This window comes from Engystomops pustulosus, chromosome 2 (genome assembly GCF_040894005.1).
Source record: "Engystomops pustulosus chromosome 2, aEngPut4.maternal, whole genome shotgun sequence".
In the NCBI taxonomy this organism is placed as follows: Eukaryota; Metazoa; Chordata; class Amphibia; order Anura; family Leptodactylidae; genus Engystomops; species Engystomops pustulosus.
This window is the reverse complement of record NC_092412.1, coordinates 39,504,704-39,532,106: the sequence shown is the minus strand read 5'-3', so window position 1 is coordinate 39,532,106 and position 27,403 is coordinate 39,504,704. Positions and strand designations below refer to the sequence as shown.

At 44.5% G+C, this 27,403-nt stretch overlaps 1 protein-coding gene across 2 annotated transcripts in view; it reads left to right on the top strand.

The window, feature by feature from the left end:
* ATP8A2 (ATPase phospholipid transporting 8A2) overlaps positions 1–27,403 on the top strand; it is a 493,942-nt gene that overhangs the window by 15,307 nt on the left and 451,232 nt on the right. The window contains exon 1 of one of the 2 annotated variants that reach the window (XM_072134326.1): positions 14,365–14,506. The exons of the other annotated variant lie outside the window; for it this stretch is intronic. Coding sequence (XP_071990427.1) covers positions 14,464–14,506 — 43 coding nt within the window. The 5' untranslated portion in view covers positions 14,365–14,463. Of the gene's footprint in view, positions 1–14,364; positions 14,507–27,403 lie in introns of those variants that run through there. 2 annotated transcript variants of the gene reach the window in all.

The following is a 27,403-nucleotide window of genomic DNA, read 5'->3' as shown; positions in this document are numbered from 1 at the left end:
GTGGCGATTTGAGTCACTGTTGCCTTTCTATCAGCTCGAACCAGTCTGCCCATTCTCCTCTGACCTCTGGCATCAACAAGGCATTTCCGCCCACAGAACTGCCTCTCACTGGATGTTTTTTCTTTTTCGGACCATTCTCTGTAAACCCTAGAGATGGTTGTGCGTGAAAATCCCAGTAGATCAGCAGTTTCTGAAATACTCAGATCAGCCCTTCTGGCACCAACAACCATGCCACGTTCAAAGGCACTCAAATCACCTTTCTTCCCCATACTGATGCTCGGTTTGAACTGCAGGAGATTGTCTTGACCATGTCTACATGCCTAAATGCACTGAGTTGCCGCCATGTTATTGGCTGATTAGAAATTAAGTGTTAACGAGCAGTTGGACAGGTTACCTAATAAAGTGGCCGGTGAGTGTATTTGTACACACATCTTTATACACACATGTATACACCCATATATACACACATTCATATACTTATATACACACATACATAGGACCACATTTATTAAACTGGCTGCACCAGTTTTCTGCCATACTTTGCACATAAATACAAATTGATTGCAGATATATTTATGATGTGTTTGCGCCAGTTTTACGACACAAAACTCTGCACCCTAAAGGGGCATTGCGGTGCCGTTAAACTGAGTGCACCAAACAAAAATGGTGCACTCAGTTTAAGTGCGATCGGTGTGTACAAGGTGCTCAGAATTATTGCAGACCGTGCGCCAGGTTTGCCTCACCATAGATGAATGTGACCCATAAAGTTAACAGCTGCATACACTCATGAGTACACATTTATGTATATAAACATTTATGCACTAAATATATAAACACAGAATATACACACCATGCAAACATATACAGCATAAACACAAATACAGCTCATATAGACTGTCAGGACCTGGGGGTGCTGAGTAGATGGCAATGATGGAGGCTCCAATGATAACAGTGCAAATGTTAAAGGAAACCTACCACTGCTCGCATGATAAAATCATGCGAGCAGACCACCTGGTAGGCTATTTAATACTGATGCCGGCACATACTTTAGTTAGGCACGGCGATCGTTAGTTAAGCTAAAAAAACTTTTTACTTACATATGTAAATAGCCCTCCGGTGCTACCCTACGTCATCTTCGGAAGGGAGATGGCTTCCGATCTTTAATTATTCCCGCCTCCTTCATTGTAGCCGTCCTCCTTCGGGTGACGAGAGCCGTGACGTCACCAAGCTCTCGGCACCTATCGCCGGCTGGCTGTGCGATAGTTAGTATCTGCGCATGCGCGATAGGTACCGAGAGCTTGGTGACGTCACGGCTCTCGGCACCTGAAGGAGGACGGTTAAAATGAAGGAGGCGGGAGGCGGGAGGACAGATAGAGGTCAGATTCAAGGTGCAAGTCAAGCTTAGGGTATCCAGCTACGGATTAGATTCAGCCCCAGCCATAGTCACCCCCAAATAACAAATCCCTGATCTGAGTCAAACAATAAATGCGGGTTCAGGAATCATCACAAAACATCTATGAAGGATCTAATTGAATAGTGTTACCTAGACATCTGCTTTTGTCTTTTTCTTACCAGGGCTCTGGTACCAGACTTTCAAATCTATGAGAATTCATGCATTTTGGGGCCCGGTGGAGACAGTGGTGTGGCCGCAGCCCACGATGAGAGGTGGGAGATGAAGACATAACGTGCCCGCCATGACCACCGAGCTAGTAAACATCCCGCCTTACATCAAGTTTTATAACAAACAAACAAACAAATACTTTTTCTTACCAAAATGGGATTTGTTTGGTATTGAATTCTGACTGCATCCTGTAATCTAGAGCCTTCCTCAAAATGGATCCACTTCTAGTATTGACTTACGAATACTGGATACTGTATATGCTGCAATGTGAACCTTCATGGGTTTTCCAATTTTACACATTTATGACATAGGACATAGGTAATGTGGGAATATGTATTCCTTTATGTAAGATACATAATTTAGCAGTTCTTTATTATGGGTATGTATTGGGTAATACTTTGGTTATCTGTAATATGTTAAGAATACTTTAGGATTTTGTATAGGATTTACATGAGCCTTAAAAGGAAATGTCATTTTTTAGTTGGTGGCAGCCTCTGCAATTATGAGATTAAAATGCGTTTGTTGGCATTCTGAACCGTTTCAGTACTTTATAACCGAATGTTAGACATTACCTGGCTCCCTGCTAGCATGGATGAACTTCTAATAGGGTTTAATAGGGTTGCATCAAACAGGTTTACAGCCACCATCATTGCCAAGTGTTAGCGGTGGACATCTGCTGTATATTACTGTGTCATCCTGAGTTCTCTCCATACACCTCCATCAACACCTTCACTCAAGGGCGGATTGGCCATATAACCCACCGTGGGGAAATCCCAGTGGGCCGACTGGCCTGGGGCTGGTCTAGGACTGGTGGGGCCTGTCCAAATATAATTTAAAAAAATATACTCACCTTTCCAACGCTTCTCTGCAGCTCCGCTACTTTATGCAGTCCGTCCGGTAGGGACAGCTGCATACGCGCCAACGTCGGCAAGAGGCTGATGACAGGTTCCCTTTAATAAGATTATTTCAGGACTGATAAATCTCTCCCCATGTGATCTGTATTCAACGTATGCGTTTTTAAGGTAGACTGACGAGATTACTTGTGTATTTGGGTAAGGAAATCTGTTGGAACATCACAAGTAGAGTTTAGTTTTGTAACCTGCTATGACATCACAGATTTGTCTACAAGATCCCTGACTACTGATGCTCTTGTCCTACTGTATATCGTTCAGCTAGGAGAAATATAAATCAGAAATGAATTGATAAGTTTCTATTCTTATTAGGTGTGAATATTCCCCTGTACGCTCCAGTGGTTGTATGAGCTAAGAGATTGTGCAGATAGTTTCAGCAGACCGCCCCGGAGGCATGGTCCCCCGGATGCTCCGTGATATCCCTGGTAGATTTACTTATCTGTATTTCAGGTCTATTTGGCCCTTCTACAGGTAGAAGGCTGTAAAGTACAATGCACCCAGTTCCCCACTTCTGATGCATTTTATTCTATGCTCAGTTAAAAAGAATTCTTTTGCCATCTAGAGGACATCAAAGTTATTGCATTTTCATTCATAATGATGAAGAGTTGACTTATAGATGTAGTGAATTAAATGAGAACCAAAGACAAAGGTGACTGAAGTGACCCTCCCCCTGAAGCCTATAAATTTGACTCATCTCAGGCAAAATCTGACTCATCTCTGTTTATTTTCACATGACTTTGGCTTGGATAGGTAAATTGTTGAAATTTTCTAGAAAGGACATTTTACACGCTAGTAGTTTAATTGGGTAACATACGGTGACAATGTCACCCTTCATGCATTACCAAGCAAGTGTCATTGAGAATTCTAGGAAAGGAATATGCAAGCAAGTTTTACACAGTGGGGAAAAGGAAAACTGGCTCTAGTGCAATTTTAAAGAAAGCATTTCCCTGACCCACATTTATGGCCTATAACAATGGGGAGTAGCAGGGGCATAACTAGGACTGAATGGGCCCCCCTTCCCTCTAATATATTGGTTATACAGTTATACTTGCAGTATATACACATATTAGACAAACATACAGTATATGTATTTCTATGAATACAGTATATATACTTCTTGTACACACCCACAGTATGTACACCCACAGTAAATATACATAATTTTATTATACATACATACTATATATGCACACATACATATGTAATGTCCCTGCCAATGCAGTGTCATCACAAAATATTGCTTCTAATTAGATTGCATGTGTCCCACAGAGCCTGATCACCTCTGTGTGCCATCTACTGTCTATATTTGGTATTGCAGCTGCATTACATCTGCCTGGGAAGGAAATATAGTGTGACAATAGAATGTCATGTTTATGAATGTTAATTCCATATTGTACAAAGGTTCTGGTTGGATAATCTGAGATCTCTGCCCTCCAGAGGAGCTTAGTAAAACCCCTTGTGGCTGGAAATTTCTAGGCCAGTGAGAGTTTTCTGATGAGACATGCTGTCTAGACACATGGCCTGCAGATATCAGGCTCGCTGCAGGAGTCTACCTTCAAGAGCATGCCGTGGAGGATTGCTATAGCACCTCCTCATCTCTCCTCATCGGTAGTGCCCCACCCGTTTCCATCCACCCGTGGCATTACCCTCTTTCTTGTACTCCACCTGTAGAATACCTGGCCACCGTGGGCAAGGCCTGTTCCACCTGTACCAAGTGACTATGACTCAGTTGAGCGTTATGCCACACTCAAGCCAGCCACTCAGGTACCAGGGGAATCCAGCTGCCCCAAGCCAAAATGTCAGGCCCTGGTGGGGGATGTTGCATATACAGTACCATATACACACATACAGTATATACACATCATACAGTATATACATACTATATATACAAACATATAGCATATACACAGACATACATACAGCATTTATATATGTTCCATATGCACACATATGGATCATATACACTATCATATAGAAAATACACACATGCATACATTACCATGTGAAGACATACAGCATATACACACATAGTGTATACACATCACACACACATAGAGCATATTCAAACACCATATACACACATACAGCGTATATGCATCCCATATACACACATAAAGAGCATGTACACATCACATATCCACACACATACAGTACCATACACAGCTGCTGACGATATGGCGGAAGTAGATGGCAGAAAGTGGAAATGAGAGATTTCTAATCCTGCTGTTCTGCTGACCACTTCCCTGACATTATTCATTTGACCTGCCCGCTCATGTGTACTGTGGAAAATGTACAGTTTTGCTGTACAATGTGTATATGTATATAAAATGTATATAATGGTTCACATCCTCTATTCTTTAGTGTGTCGGGTCGGATACCAGGGTCCCCTGACACTGCAGACCCCATTCTGTGGCTGTTACCCCTGTAGTTACACCCCGCAGTGCATAAAGTTAGTACATAATAAGTGGGGATAAGTGGGGACTCCCTAAGTGGGAGTATTATATGTGAAGGAGATATTGGGGGTCAATTACTAAGGGCCCGATTCGCGTTTTCCTGACGTGTTACCCGAATATTTCCGATTTGCGCCGATTTTCCCTGTATTGCCCCGGGTTTTTGGTGCATGCGATCGGATTGTGGCGCATCGGCGCCGACATGCAAGCAACGGAAATCGGGGGGCGTGGCCGAACGAAAACCCGACGGATTCGGAAAAACCGCTGCATTTAAAAAAAAATAAATTGTCGCTCGGCATGCGCTTACCTTCACTCAGCCCGGCTTGGTGTACTCCAGTGCGTTCCGATGCTCTTCAGTGCAGCAGCGCCACCTGGCGGACCCGAATCCACCGCAGAGAACCCGCCGCTGGATCGCGAATGGACCGGGTAAGTAAATCTGCCCCTATGTGTGGGAGATAATAGAAAACTGGGCATCTGTGGGGAGCTAAAGAAAGGAGCATATTATAAGGGGGTAAATATTGAGAAGGGACATTATACGTAGGGATAGTACAGGAAGGTGGATATTATATGTAGCTATGTTGCATTAGAACGTATTTTGTGTGGGGTATTTAGAGGGTATTATACAGAGGAGGGCCGCATCTGCCATGTGGTGGGATGATGATTCAGCCTCATCCGGCAGATTTTGGACCCCTATGGGGAGTGCCAAATTGACCAGTAGTATGGACATGTCAAACACTGACAAGTCTGTAATACCTGAAAAATGAATTAATTCTGTGCCCCTAAGGCATCAATGTAATTGACAGGCGGATCGGTGCAGCACAAACCCGTCAGTGTTCATCCGTTCTGCTGGACACAGGTCATCGCACACACCGGTATTACCTTTATTATTTTCTGTGGGTCTCATGGGTTGTGTATACTACTAGGGGGCTGTGTATACTTGTGTCTACTGATCAGGAATGTGTATTCTATCTACTGGGGATAGCGTAGCTCTATATACTGTCTATAGGGAATCTGTATATAGGAGCTGGATTATAATTAAACTGGGTGGCGTTATATGAAATACTGTATATAATTTAATTTGGGAGTATGTATTGGGGGGCTGATATAAATAAATTAGAGGAATTGTATATAAATAAAAAAGGTGTGTATATAAATTAGCAGGATGCTGTAGATTAGGTTGTCTGATATATATATAATATCGTGGGTGCTGTACATACTGTAATTTATTTGGGGGGGCTACATCTGAGCTGCATTGGGGGGCTACATTGGCGGGCATACATCGGCGCTGCGGAGAGGAGCCCCTCTTCGCCCCTCTCCATAGGAATATACAGCACACTGTTAAGTAGAAAGATAGGATGTCCTATCTTTCTACGGGCTACGGAGCAGTACCGCATGTGCGGCACCGTACCGCTCCCGTACAGGGCCGTGAGCCCATAAAAGTGTATGGTGGACGTATGTACGCCGTATATACGTCGGCGATATATACGTCCCCCATACGTTCGTGTGAATGTAGCCTCATACAGTAAGTTTTTTTCAGGAGCGCTGTGTGGAGTTGTGCTGCATGGAGCTGAAGATTTTTTGTGCCTGACCACAGGAAAGGGGGCATTATACAATGTGGTGGGAATGCTACAGGGTGGAAGGCAATTGGCAACAACCTATAAATGCCAAATCTTTTGTCACTCTTTCCTTGCTCCAAAAGTTGGGAGGTATGTAAAATTGAGTTTCACCAGGAAGGTTCTTCCCTCAACTCCATGCTAGCTTCCTTAACACTGAAGTGATGCAACATCCCCTTCGGAGGCTAACAGTGTTTGGACAGTGTACTGGAATAGAACATTATTTATAAGGTAAAAGAGGGGACATGCACGGTGACATCTCTTCCAATTGCTGCCACCGTCTTACCATGTCCCTGCACTGTACAGTACTTGTCATCTTCCTTCTCATCACTGCTAATATAAGTGTAACTTCATGTGTGTCCCCTGAAACAGGATCCATTCCCCCCTTTATCTTCTAATGGCCTATTTTTGGAGAAAATCGTCTTTGTAAATTATCCAAATGAGCCTCATGAGTTATGGTTGGGGCCATTGTCACAGTGACTTGTGGTGGGGGTCCTTGGAGTCGGAATGAGGAAGTTTGACATAGAAAATGGGGGGTTTGGTAAAGGTTCTGAGCTCCCTATCAGGGCCGGCTCCAGGTTTCAGTGGGCCCCTGGGCGACAGCGCCTCACTGGGCCCCTTAGCAATGAACTCATGTGGTGGCATTAAAAACGCAAAACCTTAAGATACCAATATTAATATACAGCCCCCCATGCTCCGTTAATATACAGTCCCCCAGGCTCCATTAAGTAATATACACCCCCCAGCCAGAATACAGTAATTATTATACCCCCCAGGCTCCATTAATATACACCCCCCACCCCAGGCTCCATTAATTAATATACCCCCCACCCCAGGCTCCATTAATTAATATACCCCCCAGACAGGCTCCATTCATTTATATACCCCCACAGACAGGCTCCATTAAATAATATACCCCCCCCCCCCCCAGACAGGCTCCATTAAATAATATACCCCCCCCCCCAGACAGGCTCCATTAATTAATTAAATATACATTATTAGTGGCCAGAAAAAAAAAAAAACGCTAACTTACCTGAAGGGTTGCACACATCTTCTAAGTGACAGCAGCGTCTACTGTGCAGCAGCAGGGACGCTGGCCGCGTGACGTCATCACATCGGCAGCGTCCTGCACAGTATTAGACGCTCCCCGGCAGAAGTACATCGGCCGCGTCGATGTTACTTTGTTATGTGCGCGTCCACTTGTGGTGCCGCCCCCTGTCAGCTGCGCCAGCACTGTGAGTGCGGCGCTTCTCTCAATTACATCGGCGACAAGCATGCCGATGTAATTGAGTTTTTTATGTTGCCAGTATGTGCCGTGGGCCCCTCTGGGACCTCTGGGGCCCCGGCACTTGCCCGGGTAAGCCGGGTGCTGGCGCCGGCCATGCTCCCTATATATACATATTTTGAGGCTCTGGTCTTTCAGATGTTGGTAATTTAATTTTTTGTGTGGCCATGTGTCATGTCTGTGATCTTTTATTGTATATTCCAGGTTCTGATTTATTATTCCCTGGTCCAGTGCCTGTATCACACTCAGCACTTACATTTTGCATTTCATCCTACCTTAGATTTTTCTGTATTGTTTGCATTTTGCATTATTGTGTCTCCCTTCCACATAAACTGCTGCGTATTTGTATATTCTTATGAACTATTGCTGTTATATAAGTGTGACTCAACTTTGTATACTATTCAATGTATATGTTATTTATGTATAGGTATTTGTATGAATGTTTCTGTTATATTCATGAATTCCATCACTGCTGGTCATTGCATTTTTATGTGGTTTTCTCCCTGTTTATGTTTAAAATGTCTATTTTCTTTACAATTTTTGTGTTTGACTTTGTGGATGCATTTAATACATCCACTACACCATTACTGTATAGTGACAGCCTGTAACGTGACAGCAACTGAGAACATTGGTGATGGTGCAGCCCGTTGCATTCGATTGTGAGGGCTTCTTTGACCATTAAGTTTCTGTTACGTGTGCTCCCGCGACCCATATCGCGGGCTCTGGTGAAAACCAGGTGTCACTTAGATTCCTAGGTGTTGGCTTACCTCACCAGCTCCGTGATCCAGTGGGTCCACTGCACCTGGAGCCTGAAAGTTTCCCAACTGTGTTAGTGCACTGGATAGGAAACACATTTGTGTTAAGAAGCCACCTCACTCAGGGACCCAGTACTTAAATTATAAACAGTATTTCTCAATGGTTTCAGTTATGACGGGGGAGGGGGCGGCCTGAATGGACTGGAAGGACAGAGTGGTTTTGGGCTCATGGTCTTGCAAATACATTGAATCAAAGCTGCAGTACAGCAAGAGTGGGCCCTAAGGCTAAAACCACTTTGCAGCTGTCCCTACCGAATTGCCCAGTCTACCCTAAGCGTGACAGCTGCTCGCCGTTTACCTCTCTGCGTCAAAGTACACACACGGAGACAAAGACAGGACAATATAACAGAACAACACCAAAAGAGAAGTTCCAAATATGGACAACACCCAAACTGCTTCTTACCTTGTGCTCGTGGATATTAGCAGTGTATCCAAATTAAAGAAAAGGTCCCGGGACCTTGAGGTAGCTTGTAACTTCTTTTTATTGTAGGTACAATTTGTCATAAAGTATGGCATCCATTTAATATTCTGCTCACATTTTGGCTCTCCAGAGCCTTTTTCAACAGCTCTGAGCACTTTTTCCGCCGGTAGCACGGACTTGCTAATTACTATGCGCACAACTTAGCAGGACACAGGCGTGATGATGTCATCAAGCACGCCGGCCTGTGTTACTATACAGGAGACGCGACTGCTGGCGGGAGAGGATCTGTGGGGGAGCGCTGGGGCTGGAGCCCAAAGGTGAGTACGCAGGATTTTTCTTTTGGGGGGGGGGGGGGGGCGACTGTGTATACATGGGGGTTGGGGGATAGGCTGTGTATACATGGGGGGGCTGTGTATACAAGGGGGGGAGAGGCTATGTATACATAGGGGGGAGGCTGTGTGTACATGTGGGGAGAGGCCATCTATACATGGGGGGGAAAGGCTGTGTATACATGGTGGGGGTAGAGGCTGTGTATACATGGCGGAAGGCTGTGTATACATGGGGGGAAGCTGTGTATACATGAGGGGGGAGGTTTTGTGTATACGGGGGGGAAAGGCTATATATACATGGGAGGGGGAGGAGAGGCTGTGTATACATGGGAGGGTACTGTGTATACAGGGTGTGGAAGAAGCTGTATGGGGGCTGGCCATATAAAGAGAAATGGGACCTTGGTGGCTGGCTGTATAGAGAGAAGTGGGACCTTGGGGGCTGGCTGTATGGAGAGAAGTGGGACCTTGGTAGTTGGCCATTTAATGAGAAGTGGCACTTTGGAGGCTGGCCGTGCAAAGAGAAGTGGGACCTTTGTGGCTTGCTGTATAGAGAGAAGTGGAGCCTTGGGCACTGGCCGTATGGAGAGAAGTTGGACCTTGGTAGTTGGCCATTTAATGAGAAGTGGCACTTTGGAGGCTGGCCATGTAAAGAGAAGTGGGACCTTGGGGGCTGGCTGTATAAAGAGAAATGGGACCTTGGTGGCTGGCTGTATAGAGAGAAGTGGGACCTTGGGGGCTGGCTGTATGGAGAGAAGTGGGACCTTGGTAGTTGGCCATTTAATGAGAAGTGGCACTTTGGAGGTCGGCCGTATAAAGAGAAATGGGACTTGGGGGCTGGCTGTATAAAGAGAAATTGGACCTTGGGGCTGGTTGTATGAAGAGAATTGAGACTTTGGGGACTGTCCATATAAAGAGAAGTGAGACCTTGGAAGCTGGCCATATAAAAAGAAGTGGGACCTTGGGGGTTGGCTGTAAAAAGATAAATGGGACCTTGGTGGCTGGCTGTATAAAAAGAAGTAGGGCATTGGGGGCTGGCCATATAAAGAGAAGTGGGACCCTGGGAGTTGGCCGTATAAATAGAAGTGGGAACTTGGTGGCTGGCTTTATGGAGGGAAGTTGGGTTAAGCTTGGGTTATAAGGAGGGTATCATAGGTGGACAGGCTGGGCAATAGTGAAAGTAATATGGGAGTACAGGCTGTATAGAAGGAGAGGTACACTGGGGAACGCAGACTCTTCTCCTCATGCCCGGCTGTATCTTGTACTGAAGAAACTATCCATACATTATTCTACCTGTGGTTAAAGCATCATTAATCTACTGACATGTTCTCTACCAGTGACACTATCTTTAGGAATTGGTTTTATGGCTTGTGAGGGGTAAAACATTGTGCCATAAAGGATACACTCTAAGGCAGGGGTAGGGAACCTATGGCTCTGGAGCCAGATATGGCTCTTCTGACGGCTGCATCTGGTCTCAGACAAATTATTGATAAATAGCAGTGTGTGCAGCGATGATCACTGGATGCAGTATTCCCTTTTTTTGCTGTGACTACTGTGAGAAAGTGAGAGGTGTTGTGTGGGAAAACCGCTATCTGTCTTACAGGCAGATGAAATACATGTGGTAAAAGCCCTGGGTTTGTCTGCAGTAAACCAAGGGTTAATGCAGACATATAGTAATCAGGAATAGTCTGTTTTGTCTGTGTTGGCCTAGCTAACATGGACACATTTGTAATGTCCGTACTGGGCCTGCTTATTATGGAGTAGGGGTAGGCTGGTAGTGGGACTCCTACTCCACCCGGGCTTCGGTCCTGGGCTTTTGTATAGCCCACAGGTGCGGGTCACAGGTCTCGTTATGGCCTGATTTAGTCTGCAGGCCAGAAGCAGTAGGAGAGGCCCTACCTGGAGAGCTGAAAGCGAGATTGCATTCTGACAGCAAAGGTAACTGAGGGTCTCCTGTCTTGCTGCTGGCCAAGAGCGGGTGCCAGGCAGCCTGGTACCCGGATAGCTAGGGTCCGCCAAATGTGTTAGACAGCGCCTAGCCGGGCAGGAATTACTTTTGTAACGTTTTTGCATGTGCCTAAGCCAAGGCTGAATTTGTGTTCTGTTTTGCAAGTGTGAATAAAACACTTAAGTTGGACTTTAAACCTGCCTGTGTCCCTGCTTTCTGCACTGCTACCAGTCAACTACCAGAGCAATTCCCCACACTACCTATTTACTGGGGGCATGTGCTGTGACTACCTATCTATGGGGCCTGGGGGCATGTGATGGGGCTACCTGTCTACTGGGAGGTATTTGTTGTGGCTACCTATCTAGTGGTGGCATGTGCTATGACTACCTATCTACCTTGGGCATGTGCTGTGGCTACCTATCTACTGGGGGGCCATGTGCCGTGGCTACCTATCAACTGGGGGGCATATGCATATTGTATGGCTCTCACAAAATTACATTTTAAAATATGTGGTGTTCATGGCTCTCTCAGCCAAAAAGGTTCCCGACCCCTGCTCTAAGGGATAGCACTTTACCTTTTTGGCAGTACTGTGAAAATGTCTAAGCAGGTTTGTCTATCTACCTATAGTCATTGCAATAGAAAGTTTCATTTTCTCAGGAAAGTGACAGCTGCGGTGGTGACACCATGTTTGCATTATCCAAACATCACATAACTCATCCTTCAGTGACTCCATACACTGCCCTTACCCTGACAGTGACAAGTAACTTCTATTCAACCCCAAGCACATGCAGCGGCAGGTGAGCACACAATGGAGGGGCCCCTGGCTTCTACTGTTTTCCAAAGTTTTCCTTTGTTTATGCAGTCATCCCGCGTCAGAAAACATAACATATGGAAGGTATTCCACATTTCAAGCTGTTTATCCAAGGTTATTTGTCTTGGAATTGTTAAATAATTGGAGCTATGTTCATTAAGAAAACACATAGAGGACACTCAAGGGAACCTTTAGAAACGCTGACATATTGGGGCTTATTTACTAAGGGTCACAGATTGCACTTTCATCTGACTGTTTATGGTTTTCGGGAATTGCGCAGCTTTGAACGGTATTTAATAGGGGTTTGCGCTGGGATTGTGGCGCAGCTGCACTGGCTTCCATTTGACACAAATCGAGGGGTGTGCCGTTGGACAATCCGACAGATTCGGACTGAGCATGGGATTTAAGTTTCAATTTGTGTCGCTAGACAATGCACTTACATACACCGGTCCGTCGGACCTGAGCAGGGAAGCGACAAATGCAGGATATCGGGTGCACGATCTTAGTGAATCGCAGGACAGTGCATTATCGTCGGAAGTAAATGGGGCAGATTTACTTACCCGGCCCATTCGCGATCCAGCGGCGTGTTCTCTGCGGTGGATTCGGGTCTTCCGGCGATTCACTAAATTAGTTCCTCCGCCGTCCACCAGATGTTGCTGCTTCGCTGAAGCTCCCCGAGGCCCGCTGGAATGCCCTGAAATTCACCGGCCTATACCTGGTGAAGGTAAGTGCAAGTTTCGCAACACATTTTGTTTTAAAATGCGGCTGTTTTTCCCAATCCGTTGGGGTTTTGTTCGGCCATGCCCCCCGATTAAGTCGCGTGCATGCCGGCAATACAGGCAATACAGGGAAAATCGTCGCAAAACGTAAATATTCGGGTAACACGTCGGGAAAACGCGAATCGGGCCCTTAGTAAATGACCCCCAATGTGTCCCAGTATGTGCTATTCTGCGTCTTGGGGAAGACTGTAAAGAATCCTTTCCTATATAAATTTTCCTTACTCCCAGTGTAATGTATGTCTCCTGATTCTTTGTGAAGTATTTAAAAAGAATACATCATATGACAGGTTTTAAAACTAACCTTCAATATTGTTGTACATAACTAATGTTTGCACTTTCAACATTTTCATCAACAAAGTTAAATTAACTAGACTAGTCTTGTTTTTTGTAAGATGAGCTACAGTATTTTTTTTTCCAAACATTATTATTTACACAGAAGTAGGCAATCACTAAGTGCAGGGGCCAGTAATAGGAAAAGCAAAAATGTTCCAATCCCATAATTTTGCATCAATTATAGAACTGGACCCCCTAAAGTTCTTGGATCCAGGTGCAACCATATCTACTTCTGAATCTCAGGTTTTTTCCTCTCCTGTTATACACCACTAAAAAAAGCCTAGTCTGCAAGCTAGTCATTATTGTAAAACTTCATAGATTGTAAGCTCTTGGGAATGGCACACTCATTCCTATTGTTTCATCCTACCATGTTATTACTCTGTAATGTCCTATTTTGTTTATGTACCCCATGATTTGTAAATTGTTGCAGAATATGATAGCGCTATATAAATAAGGATCCATTATAATTATACTTTATTTACTTTAATCCATGTATATTATATATTAATTCACACTGCAGAGTATAATTAAGTTCTTCTTGAGCACAGGTTGTGGTTTATCCGCTCGGTGGCTCAGTGGGTAGCACTACAGTCTTGCAGCATTGGGGTCCCGGATTCAAGTTTCATCCAGGTTAACATCTGCAAAAAGTTTGTATATTCTCTCCGTGTATGTGTAGGTTTCCTCCGGTTTCCTCCCACACTCCAAAACATAATTTAGGTTGATTAGATTGTGAGCCCCATTGGGGACAGGGACTGATTGGGCAAACTCTGTGCAGCGCTGCGTAATATGTGTGCGCTATATAAATGAAGAATTCTTTTTTCTATTATCCATAGAAGAAGCTCTGACAATGATATAATCCTGGGTGTACACCTTACGCCAGCTTGTTCAAAAATTTCCAAAACATGAAAAGAAAAAAATACAAATATGAACGTATTTAGCTCTGCAGTCGTCTTTGTCAGCCAGGCCTATAAATGCTAATACCTGTGCTGTGAGTATAAGGCTATTAGCCCCGGCTGGCAGCAGCCTCCCCGGTGCACCAGTGACTTCCTGTGCTCCCTCCCTCTTGTCATTGAGCTGTGGCAGAGCCATGTAATAGCCGCTTGCTGCAGCCAGGCTGTCTGTATGATCACATATCCTGTGCTCTTTAAAAATGTCTTTGCAGAGGAAATCAAAGAAGATCCACTCCTCAGGGGGTAAGTGGCTCTTTAACGGGGAGAGGTGGGGGTGTTGGTTGAGCAGAGGAAGGCGTGTTATTAGCATAATGACATCCTCTGCCATCAGGCTGCAATGTTTACACTGCATGTAGCTGCAGGCGCTGCTGTCCATACCGGCGAGAGGATGCCCAAAAATTGTTATATGTTTAGTATTTCTAATCAAAGAGATTTGCGCTCCTGACGATTCCCCCCTTAGATATCAATGTCGCCTTTGCGGTTACGGCTCTACATCCCTGATCTGTAATGTGCTGCGGAATATGATGGTGCTATATAAATGAATGTGTAATTACTAGGGGATGCAATAAAGCTCAGATGGTGCGGCACACATCATACATCTGTCATGCTCCGTGCTCTTGTTTCCTATGCTGTGGGATCACTTTCAGACAGGAAGCACTGACTCATCCGTTCTGTAATTGTATAGGTGGTAACACATGACGCTGTACTAGATCTACCATGGACTGTCCTTCCAGAGCTGAGTATTGTTTTGATGGACATGTGTTTGATTCCCATCATCAGAAGATATGGGATCACTGACTTCCTGCTCTGTTTGGAAGGAATATCACATATATATATATATATATATATATATATATATATGTACATACAGTCAGTTCCCGGGTTACGTACACCATAGGTTCTTTAGATTTGTAATTAAGTTGAATTTGTATGCAAGTTGGAACTGGTATAACTTATAAATGTAACTTCAGACAAAAAAAAATTGTCCCAGTGACAATTGGATTTTCAACATTTTGTGCTGTTATGGGAACAAAGATTATCAACAAATCTTCATTACAGACACCTTACCAGGTGATCATTGCAGCCTGGAGCTAGGAATCGTCTGTAAGCCGGATGTCCTTAAGTTGTGGACCGCCGGTATTATAAATAAAGTGATAATAGTTCAGTTAAAAACTGCTAAGTGAATAATAGAAAGTGCACTTTCTCTCTCTTATTTTGAGATACATTTAACTGTGCATAGTGATGGCCTTATTCCATACTTCTGTAGGTTCTGCATTGGATTCTAGGCCGATATTGTAGCTCTGCTGCTTTTACTTTACAGTGTTAGTAGATCAGCTTTATGTCTCTCTGTCATGTAGGTGATACGTTGGAGGTATACCTCCCCCTCCCCCCCTACAGACCACTGTGTGTGTCCCCTGTCAGCTTCTGAATCTGTTTCAGTCCATCATGTATACCAAATATATTGCTTTGAATGTCTTGGATATTTTTGTACCTTTGTTACTATATATATATATATTACATATACACTCACCGGCCACTTTATTAGGTACACCATGCTAGTAACGGGTTGGACCCCCTTTTGCCTTCAGAACTGCCTCAATTCTTCATGGCATAGATTCAACAAGGTGCTCCTCAGAGCTCCTCAAAAGCTCCTCAGAGATTTTGGTCCATATTGACATGATGGCATCACACAGTTGCCGCAGATTTGTCGGCTGCACATCCATGATGCGAATCTCCAGTTCCACCACATCCCAAAGATGCTCTATTGGATTGAGATCTGGTGACCGTGGAGGCCATTTGAGTCCAGTGACCTCATTGTCATGTTCAAGAAACCAGTCTGAGATGATTCCAGCTTTATGACATGGCGCATTATCCTGCTGAAAGTAGCCATCAGATGTTGGATACATTGTGGTCATAAAGGGATGCACATGGTCAGCAACAATACTCAGGTAGGCTGTGGCGTTGCAACGATGCTCAATTGGTACCAAGGGGCCCAAAGAGTGCCAAGAAAATATTCCCCACACCATGACACCACCACCACCAGCCTGAACCGTTGATACAAGGCAGGATGGATCCATGCTTTCATGTTGTTGACGCCAAATTCTGACCCTACCATCCGAATGTCGCAGCAGAAATCGAGACTCATCAGACCAGGCAACGTTTTTTCCAATCTTCTACTGTCCAATTTCAATGAGCTTGTGCAAATTGTAGCCTCAGTTTCCTGTTCTTAGCTGAAAGGAGTGGCACCCGGTGTGGTCTTTTGCTGCTGTAGCCCATCTGCCTCAAAGTTCGATGTACTGTGCGTTCAGAGATGCTTTTCTGCCTACCTTGGTTATAACGGGTGGCGATTTGAGTCACTGTTGCCTTTCTATCAGCTTGAACCAGTCTGCCCATTTTCCTCTGGCATCAACAAGGCATTTCCGCCCACAGAACTGCCGCTCATTGGATGTTTTTTCTTTTTCGAACCATTCTCTGTAAACCCTAGAGATCGTTGTGCGTGAAAATCCCAGTAGATCAGCAGTTTCTGAAATACTCAGACCAGCCCTTCTGGCACCAACAACCATGCCACGTTCAAAGGCACTCAAATCACCTTTCTTCCCCATACTGATGCTCGGTTTGAACTGCAGGAGATTGTCTTGACCATGTCTACATGCCTAAATGCACTGAGTTGCCACCATGTGATTGGCTGATTAGAAATTAAGTGTTAATGAGCAGTTGGACAGGTGTACCTAATAAAGTGGCCGGTGAGTGTATAGTACAAACCAAAAGAAGTTTGGACAAACCTTCTCATTCAGAAGTTTTCTGTATTTTCATGACTATAAAAATTGTAGATTCACACTGAAGGCATTAAAACTATGAATTAACACATGTGGAATTATATACTTAACAAAAGTGTGAAACAACTGAAAATATGTCTTATATTGTAGGTTCTTCAAAGTAGCCAGCTTCTGCTTTGATTACTGATTTGCACACTCTTGGCATTTTCTTGATGAGTTACAAGAGGTAGTCACCTGAAATCATCTTCCAGCAGTCTTGAAGGAGTTCCCAGAGATGCTTAGCACCTGTTGGCCCTTTTGCCTTCATTCTGCGGTCCAGCTCACCCCAAACCATCTCAATTGGGTTCAGGTCTGGTGACTGTGGAGGTCAGGTCATCTGGCATAGCACCCAATCACTCTCCTTCTAGGTCAAATAGGCCTTACACTGCCTGGAGGTGTGTTTGGGGTCATTGTCCTGTTCAAAAATAAATCATGGTCCAACTAAATGCAAACCGGATAGAATAGCAGCCGCTGCAAAATGCTGTGGTAACCATGCAGGTTCAGTATACCTTCAGTTGTGAATAAATCCCCAACAGTGTCACAAGCAAAGCCCCACGCCCCCCCCCCCCTCCCCATCACACCTCCTCCTCCATGCTTCATGGTGGGAATCGGGCATGTATTGTCCATTCGTTCACCTTTTCTGCATATCGCACAAACACACGGTGTTTGGAAACAAAGATCTCAAATTTGGACTCAGACCAAATCCCAGTTTTCCACGGGTCTAATGTCCATTCCTTGTGTTCTTTAGCCCAAACAATTCTCTTGTGCTTGTTGCCTGTCCTTAGCAGTGGTTTCCTAGCAGCTATTTTACCATGAAGGCTGCTGCACACAGTCTCCTCTTACCAGTTATAGTATGTTGAGAAAATTGTAGTCGTACGGTGTTAGCCAGGAAAAATCAAAAATCTGATGTAAATACTTTTGTGTAAAAACTACAAAAGTTCTTTAGGAATGATACCTTTATTGGCTAACGAGAAAAATAATAATTGTTGCAAGCTTTCAGGGCGCACAGGCCCCTTCTTCAGGCATGGATACAAATGAAGCACTGAGAGAATGACACAACATTTGAGGGATGTGCAACAAATATTATCTTACCAGTTGTTGTAGAGATGTGTCTGCTGCTAGACCTCTGTGCGGCAGTGACCTGGTCTCTAATCTGAGCTGCCATTACCTGAGATTTCTGAGGCTGGTGACTCGGATGAACTTATCCACTGCAGCAGAGGTGACTCTTGGTCTTCCTTTCTTGGGGTGGTCCTCATGAGCCAGTTTCTTTGTAGCGCTTGTTGGTTTTTGCAACTGCACTTGGGGACACTTTCAAAGTTTTCCCAATTTTTTGGACTGCCTATGAAAGCCTGCTCTATCTTTCCCAGTATGTGCGGCTGTGCTGCGCTGTTCTATATGGAGAACAATCCTCCTCTTCTTCAGTGCACAGCGTTATGCATACGGCTGTGTGAATGTACCCTAAGGCCCCAACCACACGACCGTATAAAAACAGCCATATATATGGCTAGAATATGGCCCCATGTATTCCAATGGGCAATACGGCCATCCATGTACATGGCTGTATTGTCCACCGTACCGTAAGTGAGCCATATAAAGATATAGAGCATACCCTATTTTCCACCGTATACGGCTGCATATGGCTGTGCACTGTATGGTGCAGTATATATGTGCAGTATCCAGAACCAGTGAGAGGTGCATTCTGTCAGCCAGCCAGTAGTAAGCCATCCATCATCTGCCAGCTTACCGTATTTTATACGGATACAGTGCAATACGTTGCCATTCTGTTGCTATACGTCCCGTATATACAGAAGAGAAAAGACAATATGGTCGTGTGCCTGAGGCCTTAATCTGAGAGTCTTCTAGATGTGGTGGGTTTCCATCTTGTGTGCTGCTACGCCTTAAGAGCTCAAAAAATTGCTGTAAATGTAGGTGAGTCCCGGCCGGCAGCTCTGACTCTACTGCAGATATTGACGTCTACCATCAGAATCCATCATGATAAACCAAAGGGACTTACTTTTCCAAATAGACATTTCACAAGACCTGGCAGGTTCTTTTTAAGTGGCCATGTGCCAAGTTCTGCCAAACTTTGAGCTAAATCTCTAATTTCTTGGCAATTTGTCCTGAGTCCTATTAGCTGATGATTGTTCGCTGTGACCTTGATTGTACAGAAGTTCTCGTTCTTATACCTGCAGTGCCACAGCCAGTATATACATAGTACATGATTGCATTTTATTATAAGACTTATTGATGGTTTATTGATTTTCTCTTTTCCTGTTTATTTTTGTTCTCATGGTTTATTAGTCAAGAGTTTGCCTCTATATTTGTACGGATTTAAAAGGGAACCTACTATCAAAATCCATCATGATAAACCAGGGACACTTACTCATATATCCAGACACCGGGACTGTGGTGATCTTCTTATATCTGTTATCCATGGGCTCACTTTTAAAATCACTTCTTGCTGACTGCACAAGTGCTGAGGGAGCAGGAGAAATGGGTGAGAGGGAGTGTAGTTGCCTGTAAATCCAGATCACAGAGGGGCTAGGGTAGCCCTTCTGGCTATTTAGCATAATTTTAAAAGTTGATTTTAGAAGGAAGAATTCCCATGGATAACACATATAAGAAGATTACCACAGTCAGTACGTGTAGTGTCCATGGTTTATCATGTTTAATTTTGATGGTAGATTTCCTTTTAATCCAAACTCATGACCAAGAAACCAATAAACAGGAAAAGAGAAAATCAATGAAGCCTCAATAAGTCTTATAATAAGATGTAATCATTTACTATGTATACACTGGCTGTGGCACTGCAGGTAAAAGAATGAGAACTTCTGTACAAACAAGGTCACAGCGAACAATCATCAGCTAATAGGACCAATTGCCAAGAAATATGAGCAAAATTTTGGCAGAACTTGGCACATAGCCACTTAAAAAGAACCCACCAGCTCTTGTGAAATGTCTATTTGGAAAAGGATTCTTTTTAAATTGAATATTTTTACACATAATGGGCATTGGGGCTCAAAAATCTCCTACAAAGCCAATGGTTGCTGGTGAAGGTTATTGGCCTAGTTGGCATCGCCCCAGCTTAGTCAGCAGTAGTGCTGATCCGACAGGTGAGATTAGTGCTGAGCGGCCCTGTGTCATCCTCATGTAGGTTACATCTGCAGAGAGTAAGGTTACACAGCAAAGATACCGAGCACCTAAAAAGACAGGATTTTGACACCTTCCCTGTCTAGTTAAACATACACACTAAATACACTCACCGGCCACTTTATTAGGTGCACCTGTCCAACTGCTCGTTAACACTTAATTTCTAATCAGCCAATCACATGGCGGCAACTCAGTGCATTTAGGCATGTAGACATGGTCAAGACAATCTCCTGCAGTTCAAACCGAGCATCAGTATGGGGAAGAAAGGTGATTTGATGCCTTTGAACGTGGCATGGTTGTTGGTGCCAGAAGGGCTGGTCTGAGTATTTCAGAAACTGCTGATCTACTGGGATTTTCACGCACAACCATCTCTAGGGTTTACAGAGAATGGTCCGAAAAAGAAAAAACATCCAGTGAGCGGCATTTCTGTGGGCGGAAATGCCTTGTTGATGCCAGAGGTCAGAGGAGAATGGGCAGACTGGTTCGAGCTGATAGAAAGGCAACAGTGACTCAAATCGCCACCCGTTACAACCAAGGTAGGCAGAAGAGCATCTCTGAATGCACAGTACGTCGAACTTTGAGGCAGATGGGCTACAGCAGCAGAAGACCACACCGGGTGCCACTCCTTTCAGCTGAGAACAGGAAACTGAGGCAACAATTTGCACAAGCTCATCGAAATTGGACAGTAGAAGATTGGAAAAAACGTTGCCTGGTCTGATGAGTCTCGATTTCTGCTGCGACATTCGGATGGCAGGGTCAGAATTTGGTGTCAACAACATGAAAGCATGGATCCATCCTGCCTTGTATCAACGGTTCAGGCTGGTGGTGGTGGTGTCATGGTGTGGGGAATATTTTCTTGGCACTCTTTGGGCCCCTTGGTACCAATTGAGCATCGTTGCAACGCCACAGCCTACCTGAGTATTGTTGCTGACCATGTCCATCCCTTTATGACCACAATGTACCCAACATCTGATGGCTGCTTTCAGCAGGATAATGCGCCATGTCATAAAGCTGGAATCATCTCAGACTGGTTTCTTGAACATGACAATGAGGTCACTGTACTCAAATGGCCTCCACAGTCACCAGATCTCAATCCAATAGAGCATCTTTGGGATGTGGTGGTACGGGAGATTCGCATCATGGATGTGCAGCCGACAAATCTGCGGCAACTGTGTGATGCCATCATGTCAATATGGACCAAAATCTGTGAGGAATGCTCCCAGCACCTTTTTGAATCTATGCCACGAAGAATTGAGGCAGTTCTGAAGGCAAAAGGGGGTCCAACCCGTTACTAGCATGGTGTACCTAATAAAGTGGCCGGTGAGTGTAGATGTTTGTTCAGTATTATAAAATAAGGACTGCGTGTGGTTAGGTATTATACGTAATATTATATGTAGTAGTAAAACATCAAAAAACAGAAGTTGAGAAATAATAAAAAAGAAAAAAATATATCAACAGCACTGTGAAAAATGCTCATATATTCAAGGATTGTAGCTGTACTTGGAGTGCTGGGGCACACTGGCATGTGCGATCTCTTCTTCTTGCTGTAGCAGGCTTCTGGATAGATATTACAGCAGAGAGGAGATGGGGCTGGAAGACAGCTTGAATACAGAGAGCAACTAAAACATGAGTGTTTCGGGACTATCCTAAAGCACCAATTCCAGCTACAATCCTGTAATATAAATGCATTTTTGCCAGTCCTGCTGCTGCTAACAAAACACACAAAGATTTGGTTACACAGATACCTTGGACCAATACCTAACACTGTCTGCAGCTGTTAATGTTCAAATATTTGTGTAGACTATCAATTACAGAAGTACAGGGTTATGTACAAGATAGGGTCCGGAGGTTTGTATGTAAGTCGAAACTGTACATTTTATAATTGTAGATCCAGGCAAAAAAAATGTTGGCCCCAGTGACAATTGGAGTTTAAACATTTTTTGCTGTAATGGGACCAAGAATTATCAATAAAGCTTCATTACAGACACCTTACAGCTGATCATTGCAGCCTGAGACTATAGTAACATCCAGAGACTTCACCAGAGGTCACAGGGGTCTGTCTGTAACTATGGGTTGTCTGTAAGTTGAGTGTCCTTAAGTAGGGGACCACCTGTAATGTGATTTGCTGTGACAACAAAATTGTTAAAATCTCAATTGTTATGAAAAAAAAAAAAATAGGTAGCAGTGCAATCTCTTATTTTAAGCTGTTATAGTTACATATGATTTCCTTAGTCACAGAAATTACAGTGTTTCACCCAACTTATTATGAGGGGTTGTACGACTACTTTTAAATGACAACGCGCTGGTTGTAGCGTAACTCTTAAAGGAAATCTATTATCAAAATCCAGCATGATGAACAACCAGGGGCACTTACTCATAAATCCAGGCACTGTGGTAATCTTATATTTGTATCCATGGCCTGCTTTTCTTCTAAAATTAAATTTTACAATTATGCTAATGATCTAGGTGGGTTCAGGGCAGGGGGTGTTTCCAGATCCCCTCTGTACACTGGCTTACAGGCTGTTAGCTTCCTCTCCTACTCCTTCAGTTCTTCACCCTCCTGTAATCCCATGCCAGAAGCATACGGTGAGAGGGGAGAACTGCTCATGTACAATGTAACATCCTGTGAAGCTACACCGTAGATGAGCTCTAGTAGAGCCCTTCAGGCTGAAAAGAATAATTTTAAATGTTAATTTTAGAAGGAAGGAGGCCATTGATAACAAATATAAGATTACCTCAGTAATTAGTCACAGTGGCTGGATCTATGAGTAAGTGTCCCTGGATTATCATGATGGATACTGATGGTTAATTTTTATCCTTGTGCCAACACTGTGTTGCTTTGTGTCAGCTGCTTGGTAATTCTTAATATGTATTTTCTCTTTAGAGGACTTTTTTTGTACCTCTGACTTTTTATTGGTTGCTCATTACTGAAACAACAAATCAATCACCTTTTATCTTGCTGGTAGCATCTCCTGGTACAAAGAGACAAATAACAAAGAGAATAATTAAGGAGAAAATAGATCATGATTTAACTGCTAAACGAAGATCAAAGTCATTCATCCGCAAAAATATTTCATGATGTCTTACTTGAGTATTTAAAAAAACCTGTCCTTTTCCTGGATATAGAATGAATTAGGTAACCTTTTTATAGGACCTTGTCAAATTCCTACATGCTCTTTTCCATACCTCCCAACCATCCCATCTCCAGTGGGACTGTCCCAGATTTTTGGCTCTGTCCCACTGACTTGGGTGGCGAGTTATGTCCCGGGACATCAACTCTATCAGCGTCATCCAGCTCTTTTCATGGTCCATAGCCCTCAACCGTCCCTGATTTGGTGGGACAGCCCTGATTTTTGGGTGCTGTCCCACAGTCCTGGGCAGTTGGGAGAATGGCCCGGGCTGCCCTTCACTGCCTTGGGTTGTTCCGCCTCCCGGTCACCACACCAACTCACCAGAGCTGCTGGGCTGGGCCCAGTAGGGATCAGCTGCTACTGCTACTGCTCCTTTCCTGGCTGGCCCACCCCCTCCTCTGTCATCTCACAGCTGCCCGGACTGGATGCAGGAATGCAAGGGAACAATGTTTTTTTTTTTTGTTGTTTAAAACCCAGGAACAGGGGACAACAGCAGAATATAGGAGGCAACAGGTAGAGGATGCTGGAGGACAGGAGGCCACAGGTAGATGAGGATGGGAGGCTACAGGAGGGGACTGGAAGAGAGGAGGCTACAGGAAGAGGTGGCTTAAGGACAGGGGGCTACAGGAAGAGGAGGCTGCAGAACTGTAGGCCACAGGAAGAGGAGACTGGAGGACAGGAGGCTACAGGAGGAGGCTGGAAGAGAGGAGGCCACAGGTAGAGGAGGATGGAGGACAGGAGGCCACAGGAAGAGGAAGCTGTAGGAAAGCAGGCCACTGGTAGAGGAGGACAGGCCACAGGAGGAGGCTGGGGTGGAGGACAGGAAGCTACAAGAGGAGGCTGGAGGACAGGAGGATGGAGGACAGGAGGCCACAGAAAGTGCAGGATGGAGGACAGGAAACCATGGGTAGAGGAGGCTGGAGGACAGGAGGTCACAGGCAGAGGAGGCTTGTGGACATGAGGTTACAGGAGGAGGCTGGAAAACAAGAGGCCACAGGGAGAGGAAGATGGAAAAAGGAGGCCCAGAAACAGCAGGATTGAGGACAGGAGGCCACAGGTAGAAAAGGGTGGAGGACAGGAGGCTACAGGAGGAGGCTGGAAGACAGAAAGCTACAGGAAGAGGCGGTTGAAGGACAGGGAACTACAGGAAGAGGAGGCTGGAGGACTGTAGACCACAGGAAGAGGGGGCTGGAGGACAGGAGGCAACAGGAGGAGTCTGCAAGACTGGAGGCCACAGGAAGAGAAGACTGGAGGAAAGACGGCCACTGGTAGAGGAGGACAGGCCACAGGAGGAGGCTGGAGGACAGGAAGCTACAGAAGGAGGCTGGAGGACAGGAGGGTGGAGGACAGGAGACCACAGAATGGAGGAAACCATGGGTAGAGGAGGCTGGAGGTCAGGAGGCCACAGGCAGAGGAGGCTTGTGAACAGGAGGTTACAGGAGGAGGTTGCAAAACAAGAGGCCACAGGTAGAGGAGGATGAAAAAAAGGAGGGCTGGAAACTGCAGGATTGAGGACATGAGGCCACAAGCAGAGGAGGTGGGAGGACAAGAGCAGTTTGGAGGAAAGGAGGCCACAGGCAGAGGAGTCTGGAGGACAGAGGGACATAATATAAGGGGGATAGAGACCTGGGGCCACATCATGTGTGGAGGGGTGGGGGAAGGAGTACAGATATTACTGTGTGTAAGCTTGGGGAGCTGAATAAAAGTGGAAAACCAAATGTAAAGGAAGGATAAAATTAAAGAGGGGTTTTATATGTTACTGAGTTGCATTAGGTTGTATTATATGGGTCCATAGGGGGTTGGCCACAGTAAGAAGGCATTATTGTTAGGGGGAGATGGGGGGCATTAAGTGGCGAATTAAACTGTGTGGGGGTGGACTAAGGAGCAGGACAAATGGGACAGCTTTTTAGTCCCTCTTTCTGCACTGCAGTTGGGCGGTATGTTTACTGCTCCCTCTTGTTCTTTACTTTTCTCTACCTGTACTACATATACTGTACTGCCCTCTACCTGTACTACATGTACTGTACTGCTCTCTACCTCTACTACATGTCCTGTACCGCTCTCTACCTGTACTACATGTACTGTACTGCCCTCTACCTGTACTACATGTACTGTACTGCCCTCTACCTGTACTACATGTACTGTACTGCCCTCTACCTGTACTACATGTACTGTACTGCCCTCTACCTGTACTACATGTACTGTACTGCTCTCTAGCTGTACTACATGTACTGTACTGCTCTATACCTGTACCATATACACCGTACTGCCTTCTACTTCTACTACATATACTGTACTGCTCTCTACATGTACTACATGTACTGTACTGCCCTCTACCTGTACTACATGTACTGTACTGCCCTCTACCTGTGCTACATGTACTGTACTGCCCTCTACCTCTACTACATGTACTGTACTGCGCTCTACCTGTACTACATGTATTGTACTGCCCTCTACCTGTACTACATGTACTGTACTGCGCTCTACCTGTACTACATGTCCTGTACTGCCCTCTACCTGTACTTCATGTCCTGTACTGCCCTCTACCTGTACTACATGTCCTGTACTGCTCTCTACCTGTATTACATGTACTGTACTACCCTCTACCTGTACTACAAGTACTGTACTGCTCTCTACATGTACTATATGTCCTGTACTGTTCTCTAGCTGTACTACATGTACTGTACTGCTCTATACCTGTACCATATACACTGTACTGCCCTCTACCTGTACTACATGTGCTGTACTGCTCTCTACCTGTACGTCATGTACTGTACTGCCCTCTACCTGTACTACATGTACTGTACTGCCCCCTTTCTGTACCACATTTACTGTACTGCCCTCTACCTGTACTACATGTGCTGTACTGCTCTCTACCTATACTACATGTACTGTACTGCTTTCTACCTGTACGTCATGTACTGTACTGCCCTTTACCTGTACTACATGTGCTGTACTGCCCTCTACCTGTACTACATGTACTGTACTGCCCCCTTTCTGTACCTCATTTACTGTACTGCCCTCTTCCTTTACTACATGTGCTGTACTGCTCTCTACCTATACTACATGTACTGTACTGCTCTCTACATGTACTACATGTACTGTACTGCCCTCTACCTGTACTACATGTGCTGTACTGCTCTCTACCTGTACGTCATGTACTGTACTGCCTTTACCTGTGCTACATGTACTGTACTGCTCTCTACCTGTACTACATGTACTGTACTGCTCTCTACCTGTACTACATGCACTATACTGCCCTCTACCTGTACTACATGTACTGTACTGCTCTCTACCTGTACTACTACTGTACTGCCTTCTACCTGTGCTACATGTACTGTACTGCTCTCTATCTGTACTGCTCTGTAACAGTGTTGGTGCTGTTGTTACTCCTGTTACTCCCCTGCAATGTGCTCAGTCCATGGAATCCAACCCATACATAGTCCTGTATCTATGGCCCAAATTGGATAAAGTTGATCTACAATACTGGGTTTATAACCTGGTTTAAGAACCCTTATTTTTCATTTTGGTATATTTTCTTATAATCATTTCTACATCTGCATTACATTTATAATTCAGTATCTGTGACCAATGCAGTGATTTCTTTATGGTCTTGGCTTGACCTTGTCTCATATTTACAGCATTTGCTTGGCATCCTGTGGTAGGAAAACAAAGCACATGTGGTGTGTTATCTGCACAAATTTAACTTCGTTTCCCAGCATGCTCTCCTCTGCCAAGTGCACCTTTTAATAAATTCAATTATGCAGACAAGGTGATAAAAGCTATATTCTAATTCTCTGGAGGAAATAAATAAACAAAGATAAATTCCAGATTCTGGGTTGCAATTTCATGGACTTTAATCTTTATTGGTTTTGCATAGATTTTCTTCACCAATTTTTAATGCAAATTAGGAATAGATTCAGGTTTTTGTTTTTTAAAGCAAGGCCTATTAGTCACATCAGCTCTATGGCCTGCAGCACTCATATGCAGATGATTATGCATTTTATTATTAATAGTTTATTTTGTTTGAAGAACATTGTTTA